This window comes from Talpa europaea (assembly GCF_964194135.1).
Source record: "Talpa europaea genome assembly, chromosome: 3".
Classification (NCBI taxonomy): Eukaryota; Metazoa; Chordata; class Mammalia; order Eulipotyphla; family Talpidae; genus Talpa; species Talpa europaea.
Genome location: NC_140069.1, coordinates 148091658 through 148116145, shown reverse-complemented (window position 1 = coordinate 148116145; position 24488 = coordinate 148091658). Strand labels below are relative to the sequence as shown.

The window sequence follows — 24488 nt, the reverse complement described above, 5'->3', positions numbered from 1 at the left end:
ATACATGGCTAGAGCTTATCATGAAATTAATGTGTTTCTAAAACACTTGGAATTTTTTTCGTCTGTAGTTCTTTCTATGATGTTCTTTAGCACACATGGTTCCGTTCCTTGTTTCCTTTCATTTCAATGAATTTTCAATATAATTTTGTTGTAAAATCAAGTGCAGTATTTATCATTCTAAAATCAAATCTGCAGAGCGCAGTCAATTCAAAGAAGCCCAGCTTCCATCTGGGCACCTGTCTCCCTAGTCCCACCCCTTGCACGGCGAGAACCACGGCCCTTCGTCTGAGGGTGTGTATGGTTTCCCTGATACCATGCGGGAGCCTGGCCCAGCTCCCAGCAGTGAGGCTCACGAAAGCCTGGGCGGCTCCCTGTGCCTGGGCGCCCTGGAGACTTGAGCTCAGAGTGTCCCCAATGAGCCCCTAGCGGCCCCTCCATCAGGGCCCTATCCCTGCCTAGAAGCTTTGGCCTGGGGGAGTCTCACCCTGGACGCCCCCTTCCCGACACGCCCTTTGCATCCTGACTGCAGTGTGGCGACTTGTCCTGTGTCCTCCGGGGCCTCAGGGACCCCAGAATGCTGCCAAGTCCCCCTCTTTTCAGCTTTTGGTGGGAAGGCGGGTGCCATCCAGGCTGCTGATGGTCAGAGCTGCAAGCCAGAAGACCAGCTGTCCCCTTGGGTCCATTTTGCATCTGTGTTTTGGGATAAATTTAGGAAAGTTTTCCTCACCCTCTGTTTTGAAAGAACTGGCCTGTTTTCTTCTAGCGTTGTATGATCGCACTTTGTAACAACTAGTTTTTGGATCCATATTTCCGGGTAAGCCTGAGGAATGAGTCCAGATCTAGTTCCCAAACGACTCCCAGGAATCCCCCACACCAGTTCAATGCCCAATTCTCTCCACTGAGTGGGGCTCACAGGCCAGGAACTAACTGCCCTGTGTGGCTGCAGATGCTGCCTCCTGCCTCCTGAGCTCCTGTCTGTGCACCAGTCCTGCAAGGCACCTTCCCACGCTAGTCACCACTGGTCGCCTGAGTCCTTACTTTCCTTCTTGTTCCTGTAAGTGCTTCTTCCGCTTCACGTGACTTCCTCCACTCCCAACTCCCGCGGACCAGCGAGGTATGGTTTAGTGAGCAGTGCTCGCACATTAACCAATTTGCTGTCTTTGGTGCTAAATAGATAGAAAAACAGGTAAGAAAGCATGCTGCAATCCATACGTGGTGCAATGTGTTAAATGAATAGCTGCTGGTACGTTACATGAATAATTTTCCTCCTATTGCGCCCTCCCCGCAGCCCCACCTCACCCCTCGGTTTTTTAAATAAATCCCACTGGTTGGGACGAGCCATTTCTTACAATGCTCCTGAAGCCTCTTTCTCTAACATTTTGTCAGAATGTTGGGTCTTTATCACGGATGAGAATCTGGGTCATTTTCTGGGTCAGGCAGTTCAGGCGATGCTCACCTCCTGGGAGGACTCCTGGGAGGACTCCTAAGGTTTCCTCTCGCCCTTCTCAGGTTAATGTGAGTAGGGCCGGGAGTCTGGAGCTGAGGGCTGGATGGGATGGTCCTGGGACAGCTCCGGGGGCAGGCTCCTTGTAGCAGCTCCTCAAGTACTTCTCTGTGGGGTCTTCACTGTCATGGCCATTTTCAGTTTGATGCCTCTACAGGGGCCCACAATGATCACCTGCTTAACCGTAACCCACACATGCGATTTTAAAAGATGATTTGGTCTCTGTTACCACCAGTGTAGGAACAGCTTTCAGAATTCTTGAGTCAGATGCCAAACACTCACTTCAAACTCTTTGTCACTATAGATCGCATGAAACATCGCATCGCTCTTTGTAAATATTATTTTAAAATAATGACGTCAAATTTATCTTTATTTTTTCTGGGTATCTTGAGAAAATGAGACTTGCTCACTGTGTACCCAGAGCCACACAAACACCAGGCAGTGCTCACATCCCGCCCCACGGGGTCATTCCCTTGGGCTGAGCCCTGCAGCCCAGCTGCCCACAACCAGGTGGCACCCCTCACCCCCAGCCCACACTCTGAGTGTCCGATGCTCCTGCTTTTTAACCGGCACTTTCCTAGAGGGAACACTACGTGCTCCCACCAGCTCCCTCGGGTTTCAGCTCTTAGGAAAATAAGCTAATCTGTTCTGGATCAAATATGTAGCAGACAAAGGAAAAAGTAGTAAGATTTAAAATTGTTAACACCGCTCTCCTCACAGGACATAGGACGGGGCATAAAAGAAATGGAGAGTAACTTAGTGAAACACTTGTCTTAGGAGACGGGCATGATTTGAATAATCGGGGGGGCATAAAATAAAGAAAAGAAAGGTTGGGATATTTATCTACATCCATTTTTTTCTGCCTCATTAAAATATTAAAGTGAACACCCTCCGAAACCTCCTGGGTGACCATGGCTGACAGTGAGGACAACACTCTGAGGATCGTGCTCGTGGGGAGAACCGGCTGTGGGAAAAGTGCCACAGGAAACACCCTCCTGGGGACAGAAAAGTTTGATTCAAGACCTGCTGCCAAACCGGTTACCAAGAAGTGCCAGGCAGCGTCCCAGGAATGGCAGGGGAGGAGGCTCCTTGTGGTCGACACCCCAGGACAATTTGACACGGAGACCCTGGACACCACCTGCAGGGAGCTCAGCCAGTGCATCCCGGCCTCGGCCCCGGGGCCCCACGCCGTCATCATGGTGATGCGGCTGGATTGTCGCTACACGGAGGAGGAGCTGAAAACCATCGCGCTGATCAAGAACGTCTTTGGGGAATCTGTCATGAAGCACATGATCTTCCTGTTCACTCGAAAGGATGAAATGGAGGACAGCAGCCTGAGTCAGTTTATAGCACAGGCACAGGTGTCTCTACGAAGCATCGTGAGGGAGGCCGGGGGCCGCTGCTGCGCCTTCAACAACAGGGCGGGGGCGGCCGAGAAGGAGGCTCAGGTGCAGGAGCTGGTGGGGCTGATAGAGAAGATGGTGCAGAGCAACGGAGGGGCCTGCTTCTCTGACGCCATCTACAAGGACATAGAGGAAAAGCTGATACAGCAGGATGAGAACCTGAAGAATATCTACGATAATCAATTATGCAATGAAATGAAACTGGTAGAAGAGGAATATGCTGATAAACCCCACGAAAGGGAAAGAAACATTGCACTTCTGAAGAGGCAATGTGAGGACCGAAAACAAGTGACAAGGTAAGCAGAGCAATGCCCTTGGAGCTGCTGAGAGTGTGCTTAGAAGACGCTGTCAAAGCGCTGGACATGGTTTGGGTGTGATGTGAATTTCGGCTTTTCTTCTCAATCTACTACGATGTGCCAAGATGGTCGGTTGTATTTTCTAAATATGCCCCTAACAGTATCTATCTTGGGTTCCTAATTCTTCCCACAATCTGACCTGGTTACTCCTTCCATTAAGTCGCGGCATCTCTGTCCCCTGCCTTGAAATGGATGGACCTTGCAGCTGCTTTGTAAACAGCAGGTGGCTGAAGCAACCCGATGTGACCCTCAGGTAGAGAAGGCACGTGCCCCCTGCTCCCTCAGGTGGTCACCCCTGGACTTGACACCATGTTGTGAGCAAGCACAAGGGGCCCTCAAGAGACTGTGGTGCAGAGGCCCCATGTCTGCTGGCCCATCACCTGGTTCATCTTCCATCTGCTGACCACACTGACTGGACAGAGCAGTGCTGGTGCAGGGTCAGAGGAGCCGGGTCTGACCAGCACCACAGCCCTGCACCTCACTGGCCAGGGTGGGGATGGGGAGGGAGGGTTCCCGGGGCATCCCGGTCACCGGTGATGGGGGAAATGAAGAATCTGGTTGCTGCATCCTGCCAGCCTTTCCCAGAGAGAAGCCGCGGCCCTGAGCATGAGGTGGGGTGAGGACGGGGTGCTCTGGTGAGGGTGGGCCCCCTAAGGGACGACATAAGTGGAGTCTCCTCCCTCTGCCCTGAGTCCCGGCTTGCTGCAGCTCCCCGTCAGGGAGAGAGTGGGCTCTGCCCCCCGCCCTGGCCTGTCTCTGCTGTGAGGCCACCCACATTTGGAATCCTGGGCCTGAGAAGCAGCCCAGGGGAGGCGGGAGTGTGAGTGGCTCAGGGTGGATGTGGGGTCACTAAATGGGCCCCTCTGCCAACCCCGGTAGCAGGGCCACCTGGGGCACTTTTCTCAGCATTGTAAGTCCCATTACATCACTTATTTGAAAAGCTGGATGCATGGAGTCAGCTTCCCCGGCTGCTGTCGCTGAGATAATGAAGCACGTAGCGTGGGGGGCTCAGGGCGCTGGCGTGGACACGGCACCCGGGCAGGTCTCACAGTGGGAGCTTTAATCCCGTCACAGACAAGGAGCACGATATCAGGAAATCCATGTGGCTCCACCGCAGACAATTATCAATACATCAATCTCGTGTCACCTGTGTCACCCGCCTGAGCGAGTTTACAGCACAGGCTCACGTGAATCTCAGAAACATCGTCAGGGGGGCTGGGGGCCGCGGCTGCGCCTTCAACAACAGGTGCTGCAGGTTTGGAAGCAAATGTCCAACACGTGGGCCTTTCTCCGTGAATATGCGGGAGTGACGGTCGGGGGGGAAAGGGTGTCTTTTTTTTTTTTTTTTTAAGATTTATTTATTTATTTACACAAGCACTGGGTACAGTCAGAAGCACGGGAGGGTGAGAGGATTTACCGGAGCCAGAGCGGGGAGCAGAACAGGCAGACTGACGAAGTGCACTGGTGAGGGGAGCAGGGGGCGGCAGGGAGGTCTGAGCGCCATGTGGGACCCTCACCCGGCGGCCGGGGGTCGAACCCGCGCTGCAGAGGCTGCGGGCAGCCCAGCGCCCAACCGCTGTGCCCCGGGGGAGTCCCCAAGGAAAGGCTGTCTTAGAAATAGACAGAATCAGGCTCCAGGAGCAAGACTCCCGCAGAGCATCACCGACTCGACGCAGACGCCCCGGGTGTCTCTCTGCTCGCACAGCTTGGGGGAAGGCACGGAGGCCACAGGCGGCGCTGCCGAGTCTCTGCAGCTCCCGCAGGCCCAGGATTCTGCTCTGGCTCCCATTTATGCGCCAACGGCTCACTGCCCTCATTACAGACCGTTTCCTATCTGGTAGACTGATTTCTTGATTTTTCAAGCTTATTTGCTTTTTTCTTCATTCACAAAACTTTATATTTGACCGTTTCAGCCGCAGGGGGAAGTAGGGAGGGCAAGCTCTTGAAATTGTATGATCTATACAATTACAGTGAAAAGTGTCTCTCAATCCCAATTGTGTAATGTTTGAGTCAGTGTGTAATGTGCTGAGCGTCTTTTCTGCATGGGGTAGTTCACCTCCAATTTCTTCATGGGATATTGGATGGTGTAGGCATCGGTTTTCTCACAGGAGACCACCCCAGCATTGCTGTAATAGATCACACTTAGTCACGCTGTCCTGATGCCTCGTCTAGTGATTCATTTAGGATTTGGGAATCAACCTTCATGCTGAGACACAGCTGTAGCTTATTGGTGAAATCTTAGCTTGGGGACCAAAATGGCACAGTTTTGTAGAACAAAAGGAAGATTCCTTCTTTTCTGCATCATCAGAAGCAAGTTAAGCAGCCCTGAGAGGATCCGATGAGATCTTCGGGCCTGCAAGGGCTCCCCGCGAAAGACCTGGGCCTGGCGCTCTTGCAGGAAAACTCTGTATCGTCGCAGCGTAACTGCTGCATCTTCCAGTCTCTGCCAGGAGCAAGGTGAATAGTAGATGGCTCCCACTTTTCAGGGAGGGAGAGATAAGAGAATGAGTTCCATGTAATTTTTACCTTTTCCCTCTTCTTCCCTTCTGTAAGCTTCAAGCCTCTGAGGATCGTGCTCGTGGGGAAAACTGGAAATGGGAAAAGCGCCACAGGAAACACCATCCTTGGGGAGAAAGTGTTTGATTCAAGGGTTGCTGCCCACGCTGTTACCAAGACATGCAGCGGAGAATCCCGGGTATGGCACGGGAGAAGCCTTCTAGTGGTCGACACCCCGGGGCTCTTTGACACCAAGGAGAGCCTGGACACCACCTGTAGGGAGATCAGCCGGTGCGTCCTGGCCTCGACCCCGGGGCCCCACGCCATCCTCATGGTGGTGCAGCTCACCCGCTACACGGAGGAGGAGCAGAGAACCATGGCATTGATCAAGAACGTCTTTGGGGAATCCGTCATGAAGCACATGATCTTCTTGTTCACGCGCAAGGAAGAGTTGGGGAACCACAGCCTGAGTGAGTTTATAAAGGAAGCTCACGTGAATCTCAGAAGCATCGTCAAGGAGGCTGGGGGCCGCTGCTGCGCCTTCAACAACAGAGCAGGGGAGGCCGAGAGGGAGGATCAGGTGCAGGAGCTGGTGGGGCTGATAGAGAAGATGGTGCAGAGCAACGGAGGGGCCCACTTCTCTGACGCCATCTACAAGGACATAGAGGAAAAGCTCAAAGAAAAGGTGGAGAACTTGAAGAAAATCTACACAGAGCAATTAAATAATGAGATTAAACTCGTAGAAGAGGAAGATGCTGATAAACCCCAGGGAGAAAGGGAAAGAGAAATCCAACAGCTGAGGAGGAAACATGAAGAGAGAATGAAAATTATAAATGAAGAAGCTAAGAAGAATATATTTGATTATGTTGTGAGTGGGTTTAAGAAGATGCTTTCAAAAATGTGGAATAAGTTTTTCAAGTAAAAACATTTCAGGTTTTCTACTTAATTTAGTGGATTTATTAATGTGGTAGATTGTATTTCCCAAATATGGCTATAAAAATGCCTTCTGTCTTACTAATTCCTGCCGTCTGACCTTGTTTCTCCTTCTATTAAGTTGCGGGGTCTGTGTCCCCTGCCTTGAAGTGGATGGACTTCCAGGCCACTTTGACGAACAGCAGGTGTCTGAAGCAACCCCGGGGTCTTCTCGGGTAAGCCGGAACATGCCCCCTGCTCCCTTGGGTGCTCGCCCTTGGACTGGCCACCATGTTTTGAGCAAGCCTAGGGGACAGCAAGAGCCCCCGTGGAGAGGGCTTGAAGTCACTGTCCAGTCCAGTGCTGATGATCATCTGCAGCACAAGAGATGGACATTGAAGTGGATTCCCCAGCTGCCCTTTGAGCCCCCTCCCATGAAGCTGGAGAGAGCAAAGACGAGCCACCCACCCTGAGTCCCATCCAAATGCAGATTCATGAGAAAATAAATGATTCTTCTTTTCAACCAGTAGGCTTTGGGATGGTCTTTTGTGCAGCTCTACTAACCAGCATTAAACATTTTCCCTGCACCCCTTATTCCTCCTCACAAACAAGTGAACAAGTTAGAAATTGGCATTAGAGGCAATAATGTGTCACTGGGTACTACGTCCATTTAGGAAAATTCAAATTAGAACTGGACATGACATGTTGTCAATGGCCATGTGGTTTGTTCCCCCCGCATCTATGACCCAAAAGCCCAACATCCCTGTGAATCCTGTGTGAGCTAAATGGCCTCAAGTGAAAACCCAGCACTACTTTCACTTTTGCCACCGAAGCAAAAATCCTCTTTCTATTTCTTTTGCTTACCAAGAACAGGGTCCAATGGAGGTCTCTCATGAAGTAAAGTGACATAATATAAACCCCTGAAAAGTCAGGGTGGGGGCAGGGGACACTGAGGTTCTCTGGCTGGACGCTCATGGCCGGTGCATCTCAGGTGAGAAAGTCTCCTGTTGATTTTCTTGCTTGTCCTTTGTAAGGAACCACCCCACATACAATGTCCCTACTGCCACACAGCAATCTCTCTGGGCCACATCCTCACTGGTCTCTGCAGACCCCACACCCCTCCCGGGGGCCCCTGTCCACGCCCAGACCCCGTGTCTCTTGCTCTCTGACTTCTGCTTGGATTCCCATGGGCCCTCCACTCGGGGGATCACCTGGGGGTAGGAGGGCGAGGCCAGGAGACGTGCTCCCTCCTCCCTACGGGGTCACCTGGCCACCCGCACCCCTGAGCCAAGGGCCTACTCCTCCCCGGGGGTGGGGTGTCTCTCTACATAGTCCCCCGATAGGCTCCGTTTTCACTCACCCCACAGGGTTCACACCTAGTTGTTTCCGAATTACAGCGGGTTACCAGTTGTCACTGGAGTCTGATTGATAAATCTCACAATACCTGCTTCGTTTTCTCCTCCAGACCTTCCCTGACTTCCCTGTGTCATTTTTAATCCCTTCGTGTTGCTGCCAGGAACACCTCTCCTGACAGCAGGACTCCTGGGCGGGCTCACCCTCACTCACGGGCCCAGCAGTGAGCAGGTGAATCTGTCTCTCTTGCAAGAATAATTGAGGAACTTTCCGGCTAAAGGGGGACTTACCTCCAACATAATGACTGCAGAGGCGACCCAGACTCCAGTTGTTGGGGTTCATACACTGTCCTTTGTTTCCTCCCGGAGCACCACAGAGCATTACTGCATCTATGAAGCTGGTGGGGGCAGGGACTAGAGATCAGCTCCGCAGAAGATGAGACCGTCAGGATTCTTCTGGATGCCGTAAAGGCAACAAGGAGGAGAGAGCCTGACGCGAGAGAGCACGTTCCTCACCCATGCGAGGTCAGACCGCTCCACCCAACCGCTCGTTGCCACCCTGGGCATCTTACTTTCCAGGCGGCTCCTTGTGAGTGTCTCACCAGCACAGCAGCATCTCTAGCGACTGAAGTCCTTTAAGGACCATATGAAGGATTTTTTCTGTCAGGTGAAAACACTTCTTGCTGAAGTATCTTAACTCACCTGACTCGTGTGCATCCAGAGGTGTTCGTACCCACTGAAGATGTAATCGAGTCATTCATTTCTTTTCTCCCAACTTCCAGTCTATTTTGGAAAGTAAGACATCCTCGGGAGAGAAAATGAGACAATGAAATCAATCATATTGACTTTATCTCTTCTGAGGCAGCTGAAATAAATACACTCCCCACCGAATGACCTTAACCTTCCTCATATCCAGTTTCTCTGAGGGTCCTTCTGAGGTCTGAGAATTGAGGGCTGAGGTCCCTGGAAGTGCCAGCAATGAAAGTCGCTTTGTCCGTCTTACGAAAGCTGCGGCAGCCCCGACCTGCTGTGGGCAGTTCATGCAGGGGTCATAAGAGAGGACTGGAGGCGAATCCAGCACTCAGTCTACTGCTAGGTTTGTGTCCATGACCGTGGGGGTGAGAATGAGGACCACACTTCTCTTCAGTAAAAAGGGAGCTAGGGACCACAGCTCGATGTGAGGCGATGGGTAGAGCCAGGAGCAGTGGCTGCATGAGGTGTATGACAAAGTGAGTATCAGATGTCAAAGGGAGGGTTCTGTGCTGGTTCCCTGGGTTAACCTTAAGTACCGGGCTGGGGATTATGTGAAAGGCTTGGGGTTAGTGAGGAAGGTCTTAATGTAAACATTCCCGCTGCGTCCTCAATAATCACCATATGCCCGCATTCCACAGCTCTGGCCTGGAAGATCTATGTGGGGCTAGCACAGGAATGATCTAGAAACCAGTTTTGTGATGTATAGTAATAAAATTAATTCCACAGTTGGTTGGACAGCTCAGGAGGAAAGGACTTTTGAAAAGGGGACATTTGGTGACCAGGACATGGCCCTTGGGGCAGGCAGGTCTGGGGTCCATCTCTAGAGCCCCAGCTCCCAGGGAAGAGGCCTGTGTGATCAGAGAGGGGAGACTCCATGTGGACCCCTCGCTCGTGCCCCCCCTGAAGGGATGGGATTCCCTCTCACCCCAGGCCAAGGCAGGCAGCCTGTTGGTCTTGGTGCTGCCAGAGGACGAGGCTGGTGTCCTCAGGGGGTCCTAGGCAGAGGTGACCCCTCTTCTCTGGAGTTTGGTTGGCGCCTGTGCTCTCCTACACTGGAGAACATGAGCGGGGGCTGCTAGTCACAGGGGGCACAGCAAAGATGCAGGAGGCTGATGAAGGACCCGGTGTCCACGCCTGTGGATGAGTGTGTGTTCCCATAAAGCAATGTGGCCAATCAGGAGGGAGAAGCCAAAGCCACTAGGAGGCCACAGGGACCTCAACAGCGGGGTAGGAGCCGGGGCTGTGGGCACCCAGACCCCAGGGTTGAAGTGGAGCTGACCAGCTGGAGCGAGATTGGCCTCCTGGAACTGGTATCCCAGATCCGGGGTCTCTGCAGACTCAGCAGGGGGGGCCCCATGAGGACAAGGGCTGCACTGGGACCCCTTCCCCAGAGGCCACATCCCAATTCAGTGTGTCCTCCTCCCCCACCCTCCAGATTCAGAACGAAGGTGAGTGTCTGCAGGAGGAGCCGGCTGTGGGGCCAGACCCAGGCTGCAGCCCGGCCCACACGTGGGTCCTTTGTCTGTGCAGGTGCGGCCCAGGAGGGGTGCTTCATCCTCAGGGAATGCAGAGTCTGCTGTGGGGAGCCCCTGATGAAGTGTGACCAGCAGGGAAGGAGGGTTTGTCCTTGGGGTGGAGCCTGCCTAGGCTTTTTCTCGAAGCCCCAGGAGGCGTATTCGAGTGTCAAGGGAGAAGAAAGCACGTGTCTCCCTTCCTGGTCCCTTGGGTCCCCCTGGCTTAGTCACATAGTGATGTGTGGGTGATCTGCTGTGCCCAGGAAGGGAGGCTCCAGGCAGGGACCCAGGGCTCATCCCCCTTGTCCCTGTAACTGGGTGTTCATGTGAGTGGTGAGGATGAAACAGGGTGGTCCCCAGGAAAGGGGGACTTTCCAGGTTCCCTGCCCTGCCCAAGGGAGGGTGGAGCTGGGCAGGGAGATAAGAGGCTGCAGAGGAGGCTGAGGAAGGAAGGAAGCAGGATGGAGCCAGAAGGAGCCCTGGAGGAGGCGCATGGAGCCAAGAGACACGTGAAGAAGCTGCGCTTGAAGCCCTTTGGTCCTGGACTGGGTGACACAGATGTGGGTGAGACCCGTGGGGAGGATAGCAATGGCAGCTTTTATCTTGATTTTAATTTTGCTCTTTTCCTTTCAGACTTGTCTGGTTGTTTCTGATCCTTTTCTGTGGGTCCCCAGTAAAAGGCGCAGCTTTCGGGCCTTGCTCTGGGCCAATCCTGCTTGAGTGGACTTTTCCCCACGAGGGGACGGGTCACTTTGGGTGCTTGATTTAGAAACTAAATTCTTTGCCTTTCCTGTCTTGTTTCCTAATTGTATTAAAGTTCCTTTCCATGAAAGTCTCATGTGTTTTGTGTTCATGCGGCGGATGGCAGAGGCTATTTAGAGCAGGCAGGTTTGCGGGGTCTGGGCTGCCCCCTCCCTGCCCTGTAACAGGGACAGGGGCACCCCCAAATTCCTGGGGGATCCAGTGTCCACGCCTGGAGAGGATTTCATTGAAGGCCCAGAGCCAGAGATTCAACAGGGAGCAGGACTACATGTCCCCAGGGGCCCTGGGCCTTGTTCACCAGATCATTTGGCATCCAGCCCTGGGCGCTCACAATCTGTGTTCAGGGGTCACCTTGTCCTGGTGGACAGGACAGGAGGACAGAGACTTGGAGAGCGGGTGTGACCTCCCCTCTGCCTGGAACACCCGATGCTGAGCTCATGGGGTGAGAGTGCAAGACTGGCCCCTCTGAGAGGGCACAGCCGGGTCTTTGGAAACAGATTTCACTTGACAGCATCTCAGTCTGGGGGCCAGTGAAGCCCCACTGAGAGCCTGACTCTGGGGAGGGCAGAAGCAGCTGGACTTAGACCCTTCCCACTGTGGGTTCTCCTTCCACAGACAATTCAGAGGGACTCCAGAGACTTAGCAAGTCCACAGCCCTCAGGCACAGAAGGCTTTGGGGAGAGAGCAGTCACTCGCTGTGTGCTGTGCAAAAGCCCAGAACAAGCCAGCTTGTGGGAACAGTCACTTGTTGAACATGAGTGCAAAACCGCACTGTTTTGTGTGTGTCTGTAGAAAGCAGTCCTCTGTGCTCACAAGCAAATAAGATGGACTCTAAGTGATGGTTTTTCAGTTCCTCCCTCCTCCTTGTTGAAAGCATCTTGATGATCTAAACCCCTCTAAGCTGCAGTGCTTTCTCTGGGGTTGGCGTCAACAACCCCTTGTGGAAGGAGACGGTAGGTATGACATCATTGTCATCGTCGCCATCATCCCCATTGCATCACCACCATGTCCTCCGCGAAGGTATAGCATCACCCCTCTGTAGTGGGTCTCTTTCACACACACGCTCCTGTCAGGGGCATCAGCCATGCATCTGTGCGCAGTTTAGAGTGGCAAGGGAGGGCCTCCAACGAGACTGAGGAGGCTCCGTGACACTCGTGACACTCGTGGTGACGCCATCAGGTGCTGTGTGTGTGAAGTGTCGTCAATCCAGACACTCATCTCATCTTGTAATATGTCAAAGTGCTTATTCATGATTTTGCCTATTTTGAACTGGACTTTTGCAAAATTTTCTCCAGTTATTATTTCCTATTGCTTCTCATACATAGTTTGCTGATTATTATTTTTTTTTAAAGATTTATTTATTTTTATTTATACATGCACTGGGTACAGTCAGAAGCGCAGGAGGGTGAGAGAATTCACCAGAGCCAGAGCGGGGAGCAGAGCAGGCCGAAGGACCGAAGCACACTGCTGAGGGGAGCAGCGGGCGGCAGGAGAGGTCTGCGCACCATGCGGGACCCTCCTCCGGTGGCCGGGGAGCAGCCGGGGATCGAACCGGCGCTGCAGAGGCTGCGGGCAGCTTTGCAACCCAGCGCTCAACCGCTGTGCCACTGGGGAGGCCCTGCTGATTATTTTTTATTCCTTGTTTCTTATCTAAAATGTATGCTTAAAGTTAAAATTTAATCTCATCACTGTCCTAGCTGTGCTGTATCTCATGAATGTTGAAATACAGGAGATTAAGAAGTTTAGTTATGCTTTAATGGTAAATATCAATTTCTGTTGTATCTCATTTGAGCCATGAGTTATATGAAACTGTTCTCCAATTGCCAAACACATGGGATTTTGACTTGATTATTTACATTTAATTACGCTGTGATCAGAAAATATGGGCTATGTGAGTTCAGACCCGTGAAACTTGTAGAGCATTTCTTTAAGGATAAAATAAGACCAGAATTAATAAATATTCCCTTGTATACTTGAAAACAACTGACTCTGAACATTTAAGAAATAGTTCATATGAGTTCATTAGCTTAAGTTCCTTGATCATGTTTAAATCCTCTGTGTCCTTTAGAAATTTTCTCTGCCATTTTAGCAATGTCTGAGAGATATGTGTTAAATATGTCATCACAGATGTTAATTACTTTGCTTCTCTTGTGATTTAACTGTCCCTTTAAGCCATATGCCTCTTTATGTGGTGCATATAAAAACAAAACCATTTTTTATCGTGATGACTAGGACTTTGTGGGAGGGAAGCTCTGGCCACACTGCTATTGTTTGACCTGCCATCTCCACTCTCAACCCTAACTTCAGGAAGTTATGATTTTCTTATGTACACAGTGAACATCTCAAGTATTTTATAAATAATTATAAATCTAGGGCCTCCCATGGTGGTGCAGCAGTTGAGCACTGGGCTGCGAAGCTGCCTGCAGCCTCTGTAGCGCCGGTTCGATCCCCGGCCGCTGGCGAGGGTCCCACATGGCGCGCAGACCTCTCCTGCCGCCCGCTGCTCCCCTCAGCAGTGTACTTCATCACTCTGCCTGTTCTACTCTCCGCTCTGGCTCTGGTGAATTCTCTCATGCTCCCGCACTTCTAACTTTCCCACCTAGGAAAAATGAATGTTAATATCAGAGCAGCAGCGTGTCAGCTGAGTGTAAGTTAACCACCAGATCATCTGCACAGCTCTTTATTCACTAATTCTTTAAAAGCAGGAGTAAAGGCAAATAATCAAATTATGAATAGGAAAAAACATTAAGCAACTGATTTTTCAGGCCAAGTTCATTGACAGCCTTTTAAGGACCAGTCACTGCCCTACCAGCTGGAGGCATCAGCAAATGAGAACAGGGGAAGACACTCACCTTTCTAGATCTTTCAGTGTTGTTGAAAGTAAATGATATACAGAGAAAAAGAATTATAAATTTATAATTTATATCCACCTAGTCCCACTGTGCTCGGGAGGAGACAGCTCCAGGGACAACTCTAGAGCTCACCTACCCTCGCTCCTGTAACTGGAGTGATGGGTATTTCTGTGAGTGGTGGGGAAAGCGAGCCAGGGGCAACACTTGCTCCCTCTGTGCTGATCAAAGGCCATGTTCTCCTTGGATTCATTTCTATATGCAGATAGAATTATGTTTAACCACGGTTTCTAGATCATTCTGGCTCTGCTGGTGCAGAAACGCTCTTTTGTTTACAGAAAAAGAGGCTGCAGTTCCTATCCCTTTTCTAGTTCCCAACTCTAATCACCTCTAGGGCCTCCCCAACTCACCTCCATGTCCCACCACGTGTCCTGGTGGTCATAGGGGAGCCCGTCAGCTCGCCCTGCTCTGCCATCTTGAAACTGGCCTCTCCACATCCCAAGCCATTTTATCCAAAGCAGGACGTCTGCAGCTCCCTCCTTCGCCCCAGACAAAAATTAGTCTAAAGTGTACATTTAATAAAAAATATCTAAGGCGGAAGGGTAGCTGAACGCCATACACAAAAGACACGATTCCTTTTGAAAGTGCGGCTCAGAGGGAGACAGAGTTGGCTTCACCCTGCAGAATCTGGGTGTATGTCTATCTGCTGTTTTCGTCATTGACGTTTTAGGGAAAATTCTAAGACTCGCATCGTACACTCTGTTGCATTATAGCCTTCCCAAGCCAGTGCTGAAGCAAAGAGCCGCACGTACCCCCAAGGAGAAAGGAAATACCCTACAATGTGGGCGACGGACGTTCTGGACAGCTGTGGTCATTTTCCTCAAAATGGACACCTTCGTTTATTCCCGCCTTTGCACCAGGTTCGTGCTGTCGATGAGGCAAAGAAAACACGTCTGCTCTCCAGGGCAGCTAATTGCTGAGAAGCCCGCGGGGTGGGGGTGGGGAGAGCCTGGCGCCCAGTGCCCACCTGCCTCCCAGGGCAGAGAGCAGGCGGAAGGCCCATGAGAGAGGACACGCGTTGTGATGGACACAACAGAAAACTGAGGCTTGCCCCCCCCCCCCCCCGCTCTCAGGTTTCGGGGTTTGTTCCTATCGTCCATTGATCGTAATGTGTGGCAGCGTTTACACCTGACGCGGGGAACCGGCGAGAAGTAAAACAAGCGCCTTGGCACCCTGGCTCCCTCCACCGAGCAGGTGGCTGGGCGCTCACCCGCGTGGGGTGTCTGCGTACCTGTCCTCTCCCCGCCGAGGATGTTCCGCCTCCTACCTGTGCCGCAGTGGTCACTCCTCCGCTGCTCCCGCGCCGCTGCCCGCCGTCCCGTCTACCTCTCTGGCCGCCGCCCCCGCGACGACGCTGGTTAGCCAAGGTGGGCGCGCGAGCTCCGGCCTGACCTGCGCTCAGGGCTCGCCAGGTGGCCAGACGCTGACTGGGTGCCGTGTGATGCACGTGCGTGAGCGAGGCTGCGCGTGATCATGCTGAATCACTGATCGTCTGTGTTAACTTTTCCCAGTGAAACACGATTTGGTTTACCAACGAGATCTGACATTTTCTCCTCCACACTTCAAACATTGCTGTTTTATTTCTATTGTCACCACGCTGGTGCTTTATGTTGCTTTATCTTGCTGTATTTTCTAGGTTTTTTTTTTTTTTTTTTTAAGTGAGCGTTAATCCATGCCTTTTCCTCTTTCGTGTTTGAGACTCTTGGCGGCCATGCGTTTTCCTCCCATCACTTCTTTAAATGAACCCCGTCGCTGCTGGTGTCCTGACATTAGAGTGTATGAGACATTATTGACATTCGAAGACACCGAGACGCTGACATTCAGCACCACGGGCGGTCATGTTGTTATCATGATCTTACGAACTTGCACCTCAGTTTTCCTGTTTCCTTCCAAGAAGAGGGATTTCATAGAAGGCAGTTTAATTTGCGGATGGAAAGACTTTTTACACAAAAGCAGTTCCTCCACTTAAGGGTCTTGCGGAAGGTGGCGTCGTTATTAATACACAATCAGCTCGAGTCACTGACTTGAGTGTGTCTGCAAAAGGGTGTCTTGTCTGTTGTTATTGCCCAGAGTGTGTCCTCTGCCTGTCCCCAGACCCTTGACGCAAGAACTGCACAGGGCGGCATCCTGTGTCGATGGCTGTCCTCCGAGGACCTCCTCAGACCGTGACTCACAGCCAGGGAGTGCCTGAACCCGGTTACCTAGTAAATCCCTGCCGCCCAGTGAGCACACATTGCCCGTGCAGCTGTTTCGTCCTTCTGCGCTTCTCTCTCTCCTTTCCCCGAGAGAGGGCGAGGGGAGGTCACCAGTCCCGCGCAGGCAGTGATGCCTGCCGTCTCTTCAGTCTGCACCTCCCCTGTGCAGAGGGTTAGTGCCTGGATGCTGAAAGCTGGGTGGGCCTGGACATGCCCGTTGGAAAGGTGACAGAAGTAGACAATCCCTCTAGAGGACTTACCGGGCACACACGGAGATGTGTTTTCATGAAATGCTGTTGTTGTTTTCATTCGAGCCTGAATTTCAAGTCGCCCCAGTGTCTGGGGACACACTAGCACCGATCGACACCATCGGGGAGGTTCGTTAATACAGAGATTCTGGTTTGGTGGGAGAAGGGTGGAGCCAGAGGGTCTGCACTGCTAGCGAGTTCCCAGGAGGGGCTGATGCGGCAGGGCCAGGGCCACACTAGAGAGGGACGTTGCAGGCAAATACCCTGCGCTTGGAATGGAAGGAGGGAGATTATGTCATCACGGTGAAGGGCAGCCAGGGCCCGCCATGTTGGGAAGGCTGGGCTCTAGCAACTTGGTGCATTCAACCTTGTACCCCAACAGTTTCAGGGTGCCCTGTCACACCCCACCCCACAGTTCTAGGGATCCATTGACTCAGGTGACTCTGCAGCGCTTAATTAAACCATCTTGTTACTTTATGACCCTGAACAAGTTACTCTTTAATCTCAGACTGTTACACTCTGCCCTTGCAGCACTTCATCTTTACTTGAATCTTAAACCATCTTTTTCAACCTCCCGGCTATCTTTACAGTCCACAGTTTGCCTTGTGGTTGGAGAAGGGAAATTGAAGACCAGAAACCACCTAGGTGACATCAGCGAAATGGACCCAAAGTCCACAGAACCCTAGGTATCCCAAAAGCTGTCTCCACGAGAGAGCCTCTTTGCTAAAGGAGGTCTCCCTGCAGCTCCTCCTCTTGCTCTGTTGCCCACAATAGACCTTGGCACCCTATTCTCTGGATGTGCATCTCAAGCACTCACTCCATTTGTGTATGGGTCCACGGGAACCTGACTGGCGCTGTGCTGTCTGTGCATGCACGCCTTAGCTCACAGCACCTGGCTCCCAGTGAGAGATGCAGTGGGCCACGGCTGCTCACGCGGGCTAACTCACTCATGTTGCTGAGTCTTGGCTGAGGGGCTAGACGTCCCTCCCGTGCTTAGAGGGGATGAGATTGAGCCAGTAAAATTGCATTTCACCAGCCTGAACCAGGGCTGCAAAGACACTTGTCACCTCCAGCACTCTGAAGGGGAAGGTACACACAGAGTTGAGTCAAATGAGGCCAATCACACATGATACCATGAGTCTGGGGTCTCCCGGTGAAGATGTGGTGGAAACCATGTCAGGGCCCCGCGGCCACAGGTAGTGTCTTCTTGCTTCTCCCTGAAAAAGAGACTGATGTGCACATAATGTGGTCATCCGACAGCCAAGGGGCCTGAGAGCTGAAACCCGAAGAGTAAGACTGAGCTGGACCCACCACAGAGGACTCCCTGGTCTGCCTGTACCTTGAAACAAGGAGCCAAAGGTGCGGGTTGCGTGTGGCCCCAACAGGTCCCAAGGGGGAGAGGACATTCTCTTCGGTGTGTTTCCAGTCTTCGAAAAGAAAAAATCCCAGCAGGACGGAGTCTGATGGATGCCAGGATCCCCTAATGTGCTGAAATCCTGAGGCAGACCGACCCCTTGTGTTTGGTGAGAAAGAGATGCTCTGTAAGGGTCACCCCAGAGATTGTCCCTGCTGGACATGGGGGGGGGACACTTCCATTTGTGAGTCAGCGGGAAGACGGTCAGCGTGGTGAACAGCTGCCCAGGGCGGCCCGGGGAACTCCTCCCTGTGACTTTCCAAACCGCCGGCGCAGAGGCCAGATGCTACCAAATGTTTCGCAAACGTTGTTGGCGTTCAAGTCTACTTATAATGGGTAAAATGGGCAGGGCGCGGTGGAACAGAACTGGGAGAGTAAAGGGAAACCTGAGGAAGTGACTCGGAAAGTTCCCAAACAAGCAAAAGGATCAGGGGCCCTCTGCTTCCAGATGCGTTTTGCAACGTCTCTGAGGACTAGAGTGCACAGGAATTTAGGGAGCACATCCCACGTGCCAGAAGCATGGTCCACCTCACCGACAGGGAAGAGGTCACGGCCCCCCACTGCTGGGGGGGTATTAGTCCCATCTCTATTTGCTAACCCGAAGTAACAGGTATTTCGCTCTCCTTGGGCGGTACTCCCTGGGGAGGGATGCGTGTTTGTGGCGTAAGGGGCACTGTCTCTGCGGGGGCACCACCGAGGTTCTCCACAAGGCGGGGAGGGGAGGCGTTGCATAACCACCTGTCTGGCTCCATGATGGCAAGAAGGAAAGTTCCATCTGAATACAAATCGGAGTGGGCGAGGGATCCTGAGGTCTGGTATTTTCTAGCTTCCTGCATTCTTTCATGAGGAACTGAAGCTGCTCAGCGCTCTCTTGTTGATCATTTTGTTTACAACACCGTGGGCTTCTCTGCTTCGAGTCATCAGAATAAGAAGTTCAAGGAACCCTGAAAGCACGAGTTCGTTCCCCCAGTGCGGCAAGAGGGGCATCAGGTGGGGCTGTGCATGGCTGCCTGTGGAGCAGAGGCCTCAGGGGTAGCACCCCGTGGGCAGTGCGGGGGCACCAGGCGGGGCTCTGCGGTGGAGGTGGACTCCCTGACACCGCGGCTTTTGTCTGCCCCCCCACCTCATCCCAGGCCTTGGACAGTGAGACCCCAGAGGGTCACAGCTGAGACTGGTCTTACTGGGTAAGACTGGAGCAGGGAAAAGCGCCACGGGGAACAGCATCTTCAGGAGGAAGGCGTTTCATTCCAGCCTCGCTGTACAATCCGTCACCACGTCCTGCCAGAGAGAGAGCAGCCCCTGGCATGGGGGAGAAGTGGTGGTGGTGGACACGCCTGGCATCTTCAACACGGAGGCGCCCGATGCTGACACCAGCAAGGAGATTATGGGGAGCCGCGCTACTCATGTCGTCTGACAAAAGTCCGGCCATGGGGCAGATTTCTGAAAAATCAGGAATCTCGTTAGCTGACTCCAAGATTCTCCTCATTTGTTTATGGCTAGTTTCTACCATTGCTAAAATACGCATTTAAAAGTAAAACTACAAACACTGATCAATCACTGAATAACCAATTTGATGACAAATGGCACTGCATGATACAAATATTACATTTTTCATAAAATTAGTAGTCCCCTGCCAAAAAGGCAGCAATTCAACATTTGGCTTTACATTAACCAGTGAAAAAACTTCTGGAAACAAAAGGTTGTAAACATCTATCGGCCAAGACTTTGATATAGAGATGTGGTGTCTTGAGGCAAGAGCTAATTGGAGAAAGAAATTCCTTTACTTTAAAGTTAAAGATAACAGTTGGGTGGCAGAGGCCGAGCCATGCTCCAAGTATAAGAAGATTCCTGATAAACCAAGAGACGCCATAGCTGACTCCTGCTAAATTCTTCCTGTTTGTGTAGGGCTAATTCCCCTGGATGTGAGAATTGGTATGGGAGCTGTTAGAGTGTGCATTCAAGAATAAGTCAACAGCAATTTGTGACTGGTTGAGCTAGTAACCACGGCAGCACAAATAACGCACTCGGAAATGGTCAATGTTACAACTACTGATATGTCACATATTGACCATTTGTGAGAATCAAAGGCTATAACCATCTCCGCTCCTGCCCCTGATGAAATATTTGTAGTTCTTTAAAACAACAACCAGCAACCTTATGGAAGAAGAGATTGCCCCTTGATCTTATAGTTAAATACTGAAACTAGGCTGACTAGATAGTAGAGGAGTGATAGGTAGAAAAACTCTTTGTTTAGATGAGGAGACTTCCTCCCTTCATTGAGAGTTGGGGGCCAGGGAAGAGTCAGTGCGGCTTGCCTGGCATGAACGCCCTCCAGGCCCTTGGTTCCTTAATATCAAATCAGTATTAAAACAATATACTATAGATGATGATTTCTATATAAAAGCCTTCTGTTTTTTTACTTTAATCAATTAGTTATAAGTTAGTCTAAACTTTATAGGTTAGTTAGAAATAATCTCTTTGTCTCCCTTCCCCCAGGTAACTCCCCGCCCTTTGTTTCCCTCAGCCCTTAGTTAATCCTTCACCATGGCAAACTTAGAAATGTTAGCTGCAGACACGCAGGTTTTTTTGCTAGTGATACAATAACTGTTGGATTGTAAATAACTACTTTGAAAATATTTGTTTAGCAACTGTGCCTTCTTTAAGACCAAGAATAATAAATGTGACACCTCTGCCGGAAGGCAAACAGACCCTTGGCGGCTCCTGAAAAAGGACATGTGATGATCATTACCTTCCTACCTTATGCTTGTGCACTCGCGATTTGCTTAGTATAAATAAAGGGCTGCTGAGCCCCTCAGCAGGATGATGTCAGCACCTGATCAAGTGTCTGCGTCTCCTCATTCCCCTTCCCTTACGATTTCTCTACAATTGCGCCGACGCCTTCCCATCCTTCAGGAACCCCTGACACCCAGGCTGCTGCGGCCGGCTCGCAACAGGAGAATCAGAGAGGGACACTTGATGTGATCCTGGAAGCACTGGAGATGGCGTTTCTGGTTTTCTCACATCTGTTCATGGACGAGAAAGCGTGATGGAAATGTGTCTACTTTCTGGGAGACCGTGCCCCGTAGAATTCACTCCCCACAGTCACACACTCCCCGTTCCTCCGCTCGCAGCACCATGGGACACAGCCAAGCTCATGGTGGCAACTGGCAAATGTTTCACTGATTTGCAGGACATGCAAGTTCTCAGTTTGGGAAACTCGGAGCAGGAGATATTGACGGTGCCGCCGTGCGATTTCTCCCTGAGACGCAGAGCAAAGGATGCAGGGACCAAAGGTGGTGACCCCGAGCTTTCTCTCCTTACCCCCAAACACACCTTTCTCCAGAGTCTTCTCACGGGGAGATGATCTTTCTAGGGTTTCTCCGCCCTAATTTGTACCTTCCAGACCCCGTCACCTCACCCATGTGGGATATAGAAAGGTTAAGCATTTGCAGAGTCAAATTTATGGCTGAGGACTGTATAGATCCCTCTGAATGAACGTAAACATGTTTAGTTACATTTTATAGGACTCAATCATTTCTCACCTCCTTCCCGTTGGAGAACAAAGCACTGTCTGGAAATCAGATTTTTTAGTACTCGATTACATGAAATGCCATGAAAAGAGAAGGGCAGAGATGCAGCAGATGACAGAACAATCGTTGTAGATATATTTGCGGACACGCTTCACCCACCGCAGCATCACACACTTGCTGAGCACCCGGCTCTCTGCTCTCTTTGTAACCGTCCCCCCGCCCCCCTCTCAGGACCCCACAGCTGGCTTCTGGCTGACCTGGGTCCTCTCACAGGCCGGCCTACCTGGTGAGTCACTGTTTATCACTATGGTAATAAAGCTGTATCCTCTCATGTGGTGCACAGTTGCCGTCTGGTTTTCTTGGGAGTCGCCACGCTGCATGTAAGAACACGGCGATGAGTTTCACATTGTGGTTAAATCTCTAGAGTGGTGTGGACTGGACCTGCCCTCGTCTCTCTGGCTCCTCTTCCCTGGAGGGTTTGAGCCACTGTCACCTCCTCTGTCAGCAGGGACCCCACTCCCCTGGATTTCTTCACTGTGTTCTGATAGACATCATAGTTAACCAACATTCTGAGGATGCTGTGGTTTTCCTAGTGTAACAAATCCTTTCACATTTGGGGGACAGAACTATAGCCCCTACTCCTTTCCTGTTCTCCTTCCCCTGGGTGCTCCTGGGGCTTCTCCAGCTCACCCCATGTCCCCCCTGGTGGCCGCCAGAGACCCTGTCAGCTCTCCCTGCTCTGCCATCTTGAAACTGGCTTCTCTGGGCCCCAAGCCAGGTTGCCCAAAATAAGGCCACACCTCTTCTGTATTTCCCCAAAACCCAAGTGATGGAGAATAGACAACCCATTCTGGGGAAATTCCCAGTCATACACAGCTGGCATCTTTTCACAATTTTTTTTTTTAAATATTAGAGGCTGATGTTTCTGGGAATCTTATTAAACTACAAAGTTACGATGCAGTGGACACGTGCAACAGGAGATTCTGCTACCAGAGCAGGTTCCCGACTCGACTCGCTTGCCACAGAACCAGCCCCTGCAGAGAGGCCTCCACAGAGAGAACCCCTGCGCTGGAAGGAAAAAAGTGGAAATGCCTTCGTAATGGCCGAGGCGAGTCCCCTGACCCTCGGGCTTCCAGCTGATCCAGGGCTACAAGGATGCTTTCCCCTGCTGGATCCTGACAGAAACTGCAGATAAAGAAACATATCAAATAATGGGCCTCCCCGGTGGCGCAGCAGTTGAGCGCTGCATTGTGAAGCTGCCCGCAGCCTCTGCAGCGCCAGTTCTATCCCTGGTCTTCGGTGAGGGTCCCACATGGCGCGCGGACCTCTCCTGCCGCCAGCTGCTCCCCTCAGCAGTGTACTTCGGTCCTTCTACCTGCTCTGCTCCCCGCTCTGGCTCTGGTGAATTCGCTCACCCTCCTGCGCTTCTGACTGTGCCCAGTGCTTGTATAAATAAATAAATCTTTAAAAAAAAAAAAGGAAACATCGAATAAGCTCATGTCACGTGTGGGCGCCACACCTCGGGAGCCTCCCGGTAAAGATGCGGTGGAGACCGTGTCAGGGGCCAAAGGCCAGAGTCTTTGGCTTCTCCTTGCACTGAGCTTGGCGTAGACAGTCACAGCCTGAGGCCTGTGGACCCAGGCCTGCTGGCCGCCAGGGAGAGGACTCTGGCCGCCTGTGGAGGGAAACAAGGAACCAGGACAGGCCCTGCCTGGTCCCCGAAGGTCAGGGGAGATGACACTCTCTTCAGTGTGTTTCCTGTTTTGAAATGTGGAAACAATAGCAGGAAGTGGTCTGATGGATGCCGGGCTCCCAGTGTCCTCACACCCGGGCGGTCGACCCTCCGTGCTGGTGGCGAGGAGGCCTGGAGATGCCCTGACCTGCACTGAACAAGCACCCACCCCTCCTGCCCAGTCAGAGGGGACAGCCAGGGGCCCAGGGGCCGAGTCACAAGCTCAGATCTTACTCAGCGTTGTTTAGAATATTTTGTTGGACCTTTAATTCTGGCTCCAGGTGACGAGGCTTGTCAGAGGTTTTGCTTGTTGAGAGGAAATGACATTGCAGACTCCCTGGGTTTGCTGTTGTGTCTCTACCAGCTCTTCTCTCTGTCTCCTGACCACAGCAAACCCACTGCCTTTGTTGCTGTGAGGCGTGCTCTTCCCGCCTCTCTCTGCCCGTCTCTCTTCCCTTGCGCAAACTACACCTCCAGTCACTTTCACATCGGTTATTGCCTTTGTCTTAAAGTTACAATGTGTCCATATTTCAGCTGAAATTAATGTAATTTTGTTATAATTATCACTATTTACACTTAATTACTGATGTCAATGTAGGGAGGGCCATTCTAACTCATGCTTCTGTGCAAATAGTCACAGGAAAGTATTATTACATCCGCGTGTAAAACAGCTCCTTCAGCCTGAGGCAGCCCCGACCCTGCCCGCTCTCTGGCGGGTCGGTAGAAGAGTAGAAATTCAAAATACATTCTCCTCCTTTAATGCGGCAAATATGTGATACAGCAGGTAGTGTGTTTCTACCTAAACAGTAAAGCCGTGTTTTGAGGTAAAAAATCCTATGTTGCTTCCAATTTTTAATGGAAAACTAAAGCCAACTATAATGAACTAAAATTTAAAAATCAGTGTTTCAGGGCGCCAGCTGGATTTCCCACACTCAGCAGCCTCTGGGCAGGCGGCTCCCCCAGCGCAAACTGCATTTCCTTGAAATTACTCAAGTATTTGGAAATAAAATACACACTTCCAATTCACAAGTAAACAAGGACGTCACAAAGAAAACAAAGTATTTTAAACTGAATGATCATGAAAACAGATATACCAAAAATTGTGTAATAGAAACACACAGAGAAACTGCATGGCTTTGTATCCTTATTTAGAAGAATAAATAATAGTGCGCCGGGTACTGTTGAGACTCTGGATCCTGTTATCTCCTGAAGAATGTTGAATTTGTTCCAGCAGCACTTCAGTTACTGGCAGAACACGATGACCTTGGGAAGGCCTGTATTGACATGTCACTCACAAGGCACTCATTACAAGTTTGCTCTTCCTTTAGCGCAAATTCCTTAGACCCCATGTGGTTCTGAGTCCTCAAGTGTGACCCCTTTGGTATTTCAGTCGAAATTTCCAAGTTTA

General features: G+C 51.4%; 1 protein-coding gene across 1 annotated transcript; it reads left to right on the top strand.

The window, feature by feature from the left end:
* Positions 1 to 2415: 2415 nt before the first annotated feature.
* LOC311169021 (GTPase IMAP family member 7-like) lies at positions 2416 to 19232 on the top strand (the record flags this gene model as incomplete). Its single annotated transcript, XM_084230720.1, has 3 exons — positions 2416 to 2952; positions 6340 to 6627; positions 19104 to 19232. The coding sequence occupies 3 exons, from the start codon at positions 2416 to 2418 to the stop codon at positions 19230 to 19232; spliced, it is 954 nt and encodes a 317-aa protein (XP_084086846.1).
* Between the last annotated feature and the right edge of the window lie 5256 nt (positions 19233 to 24488).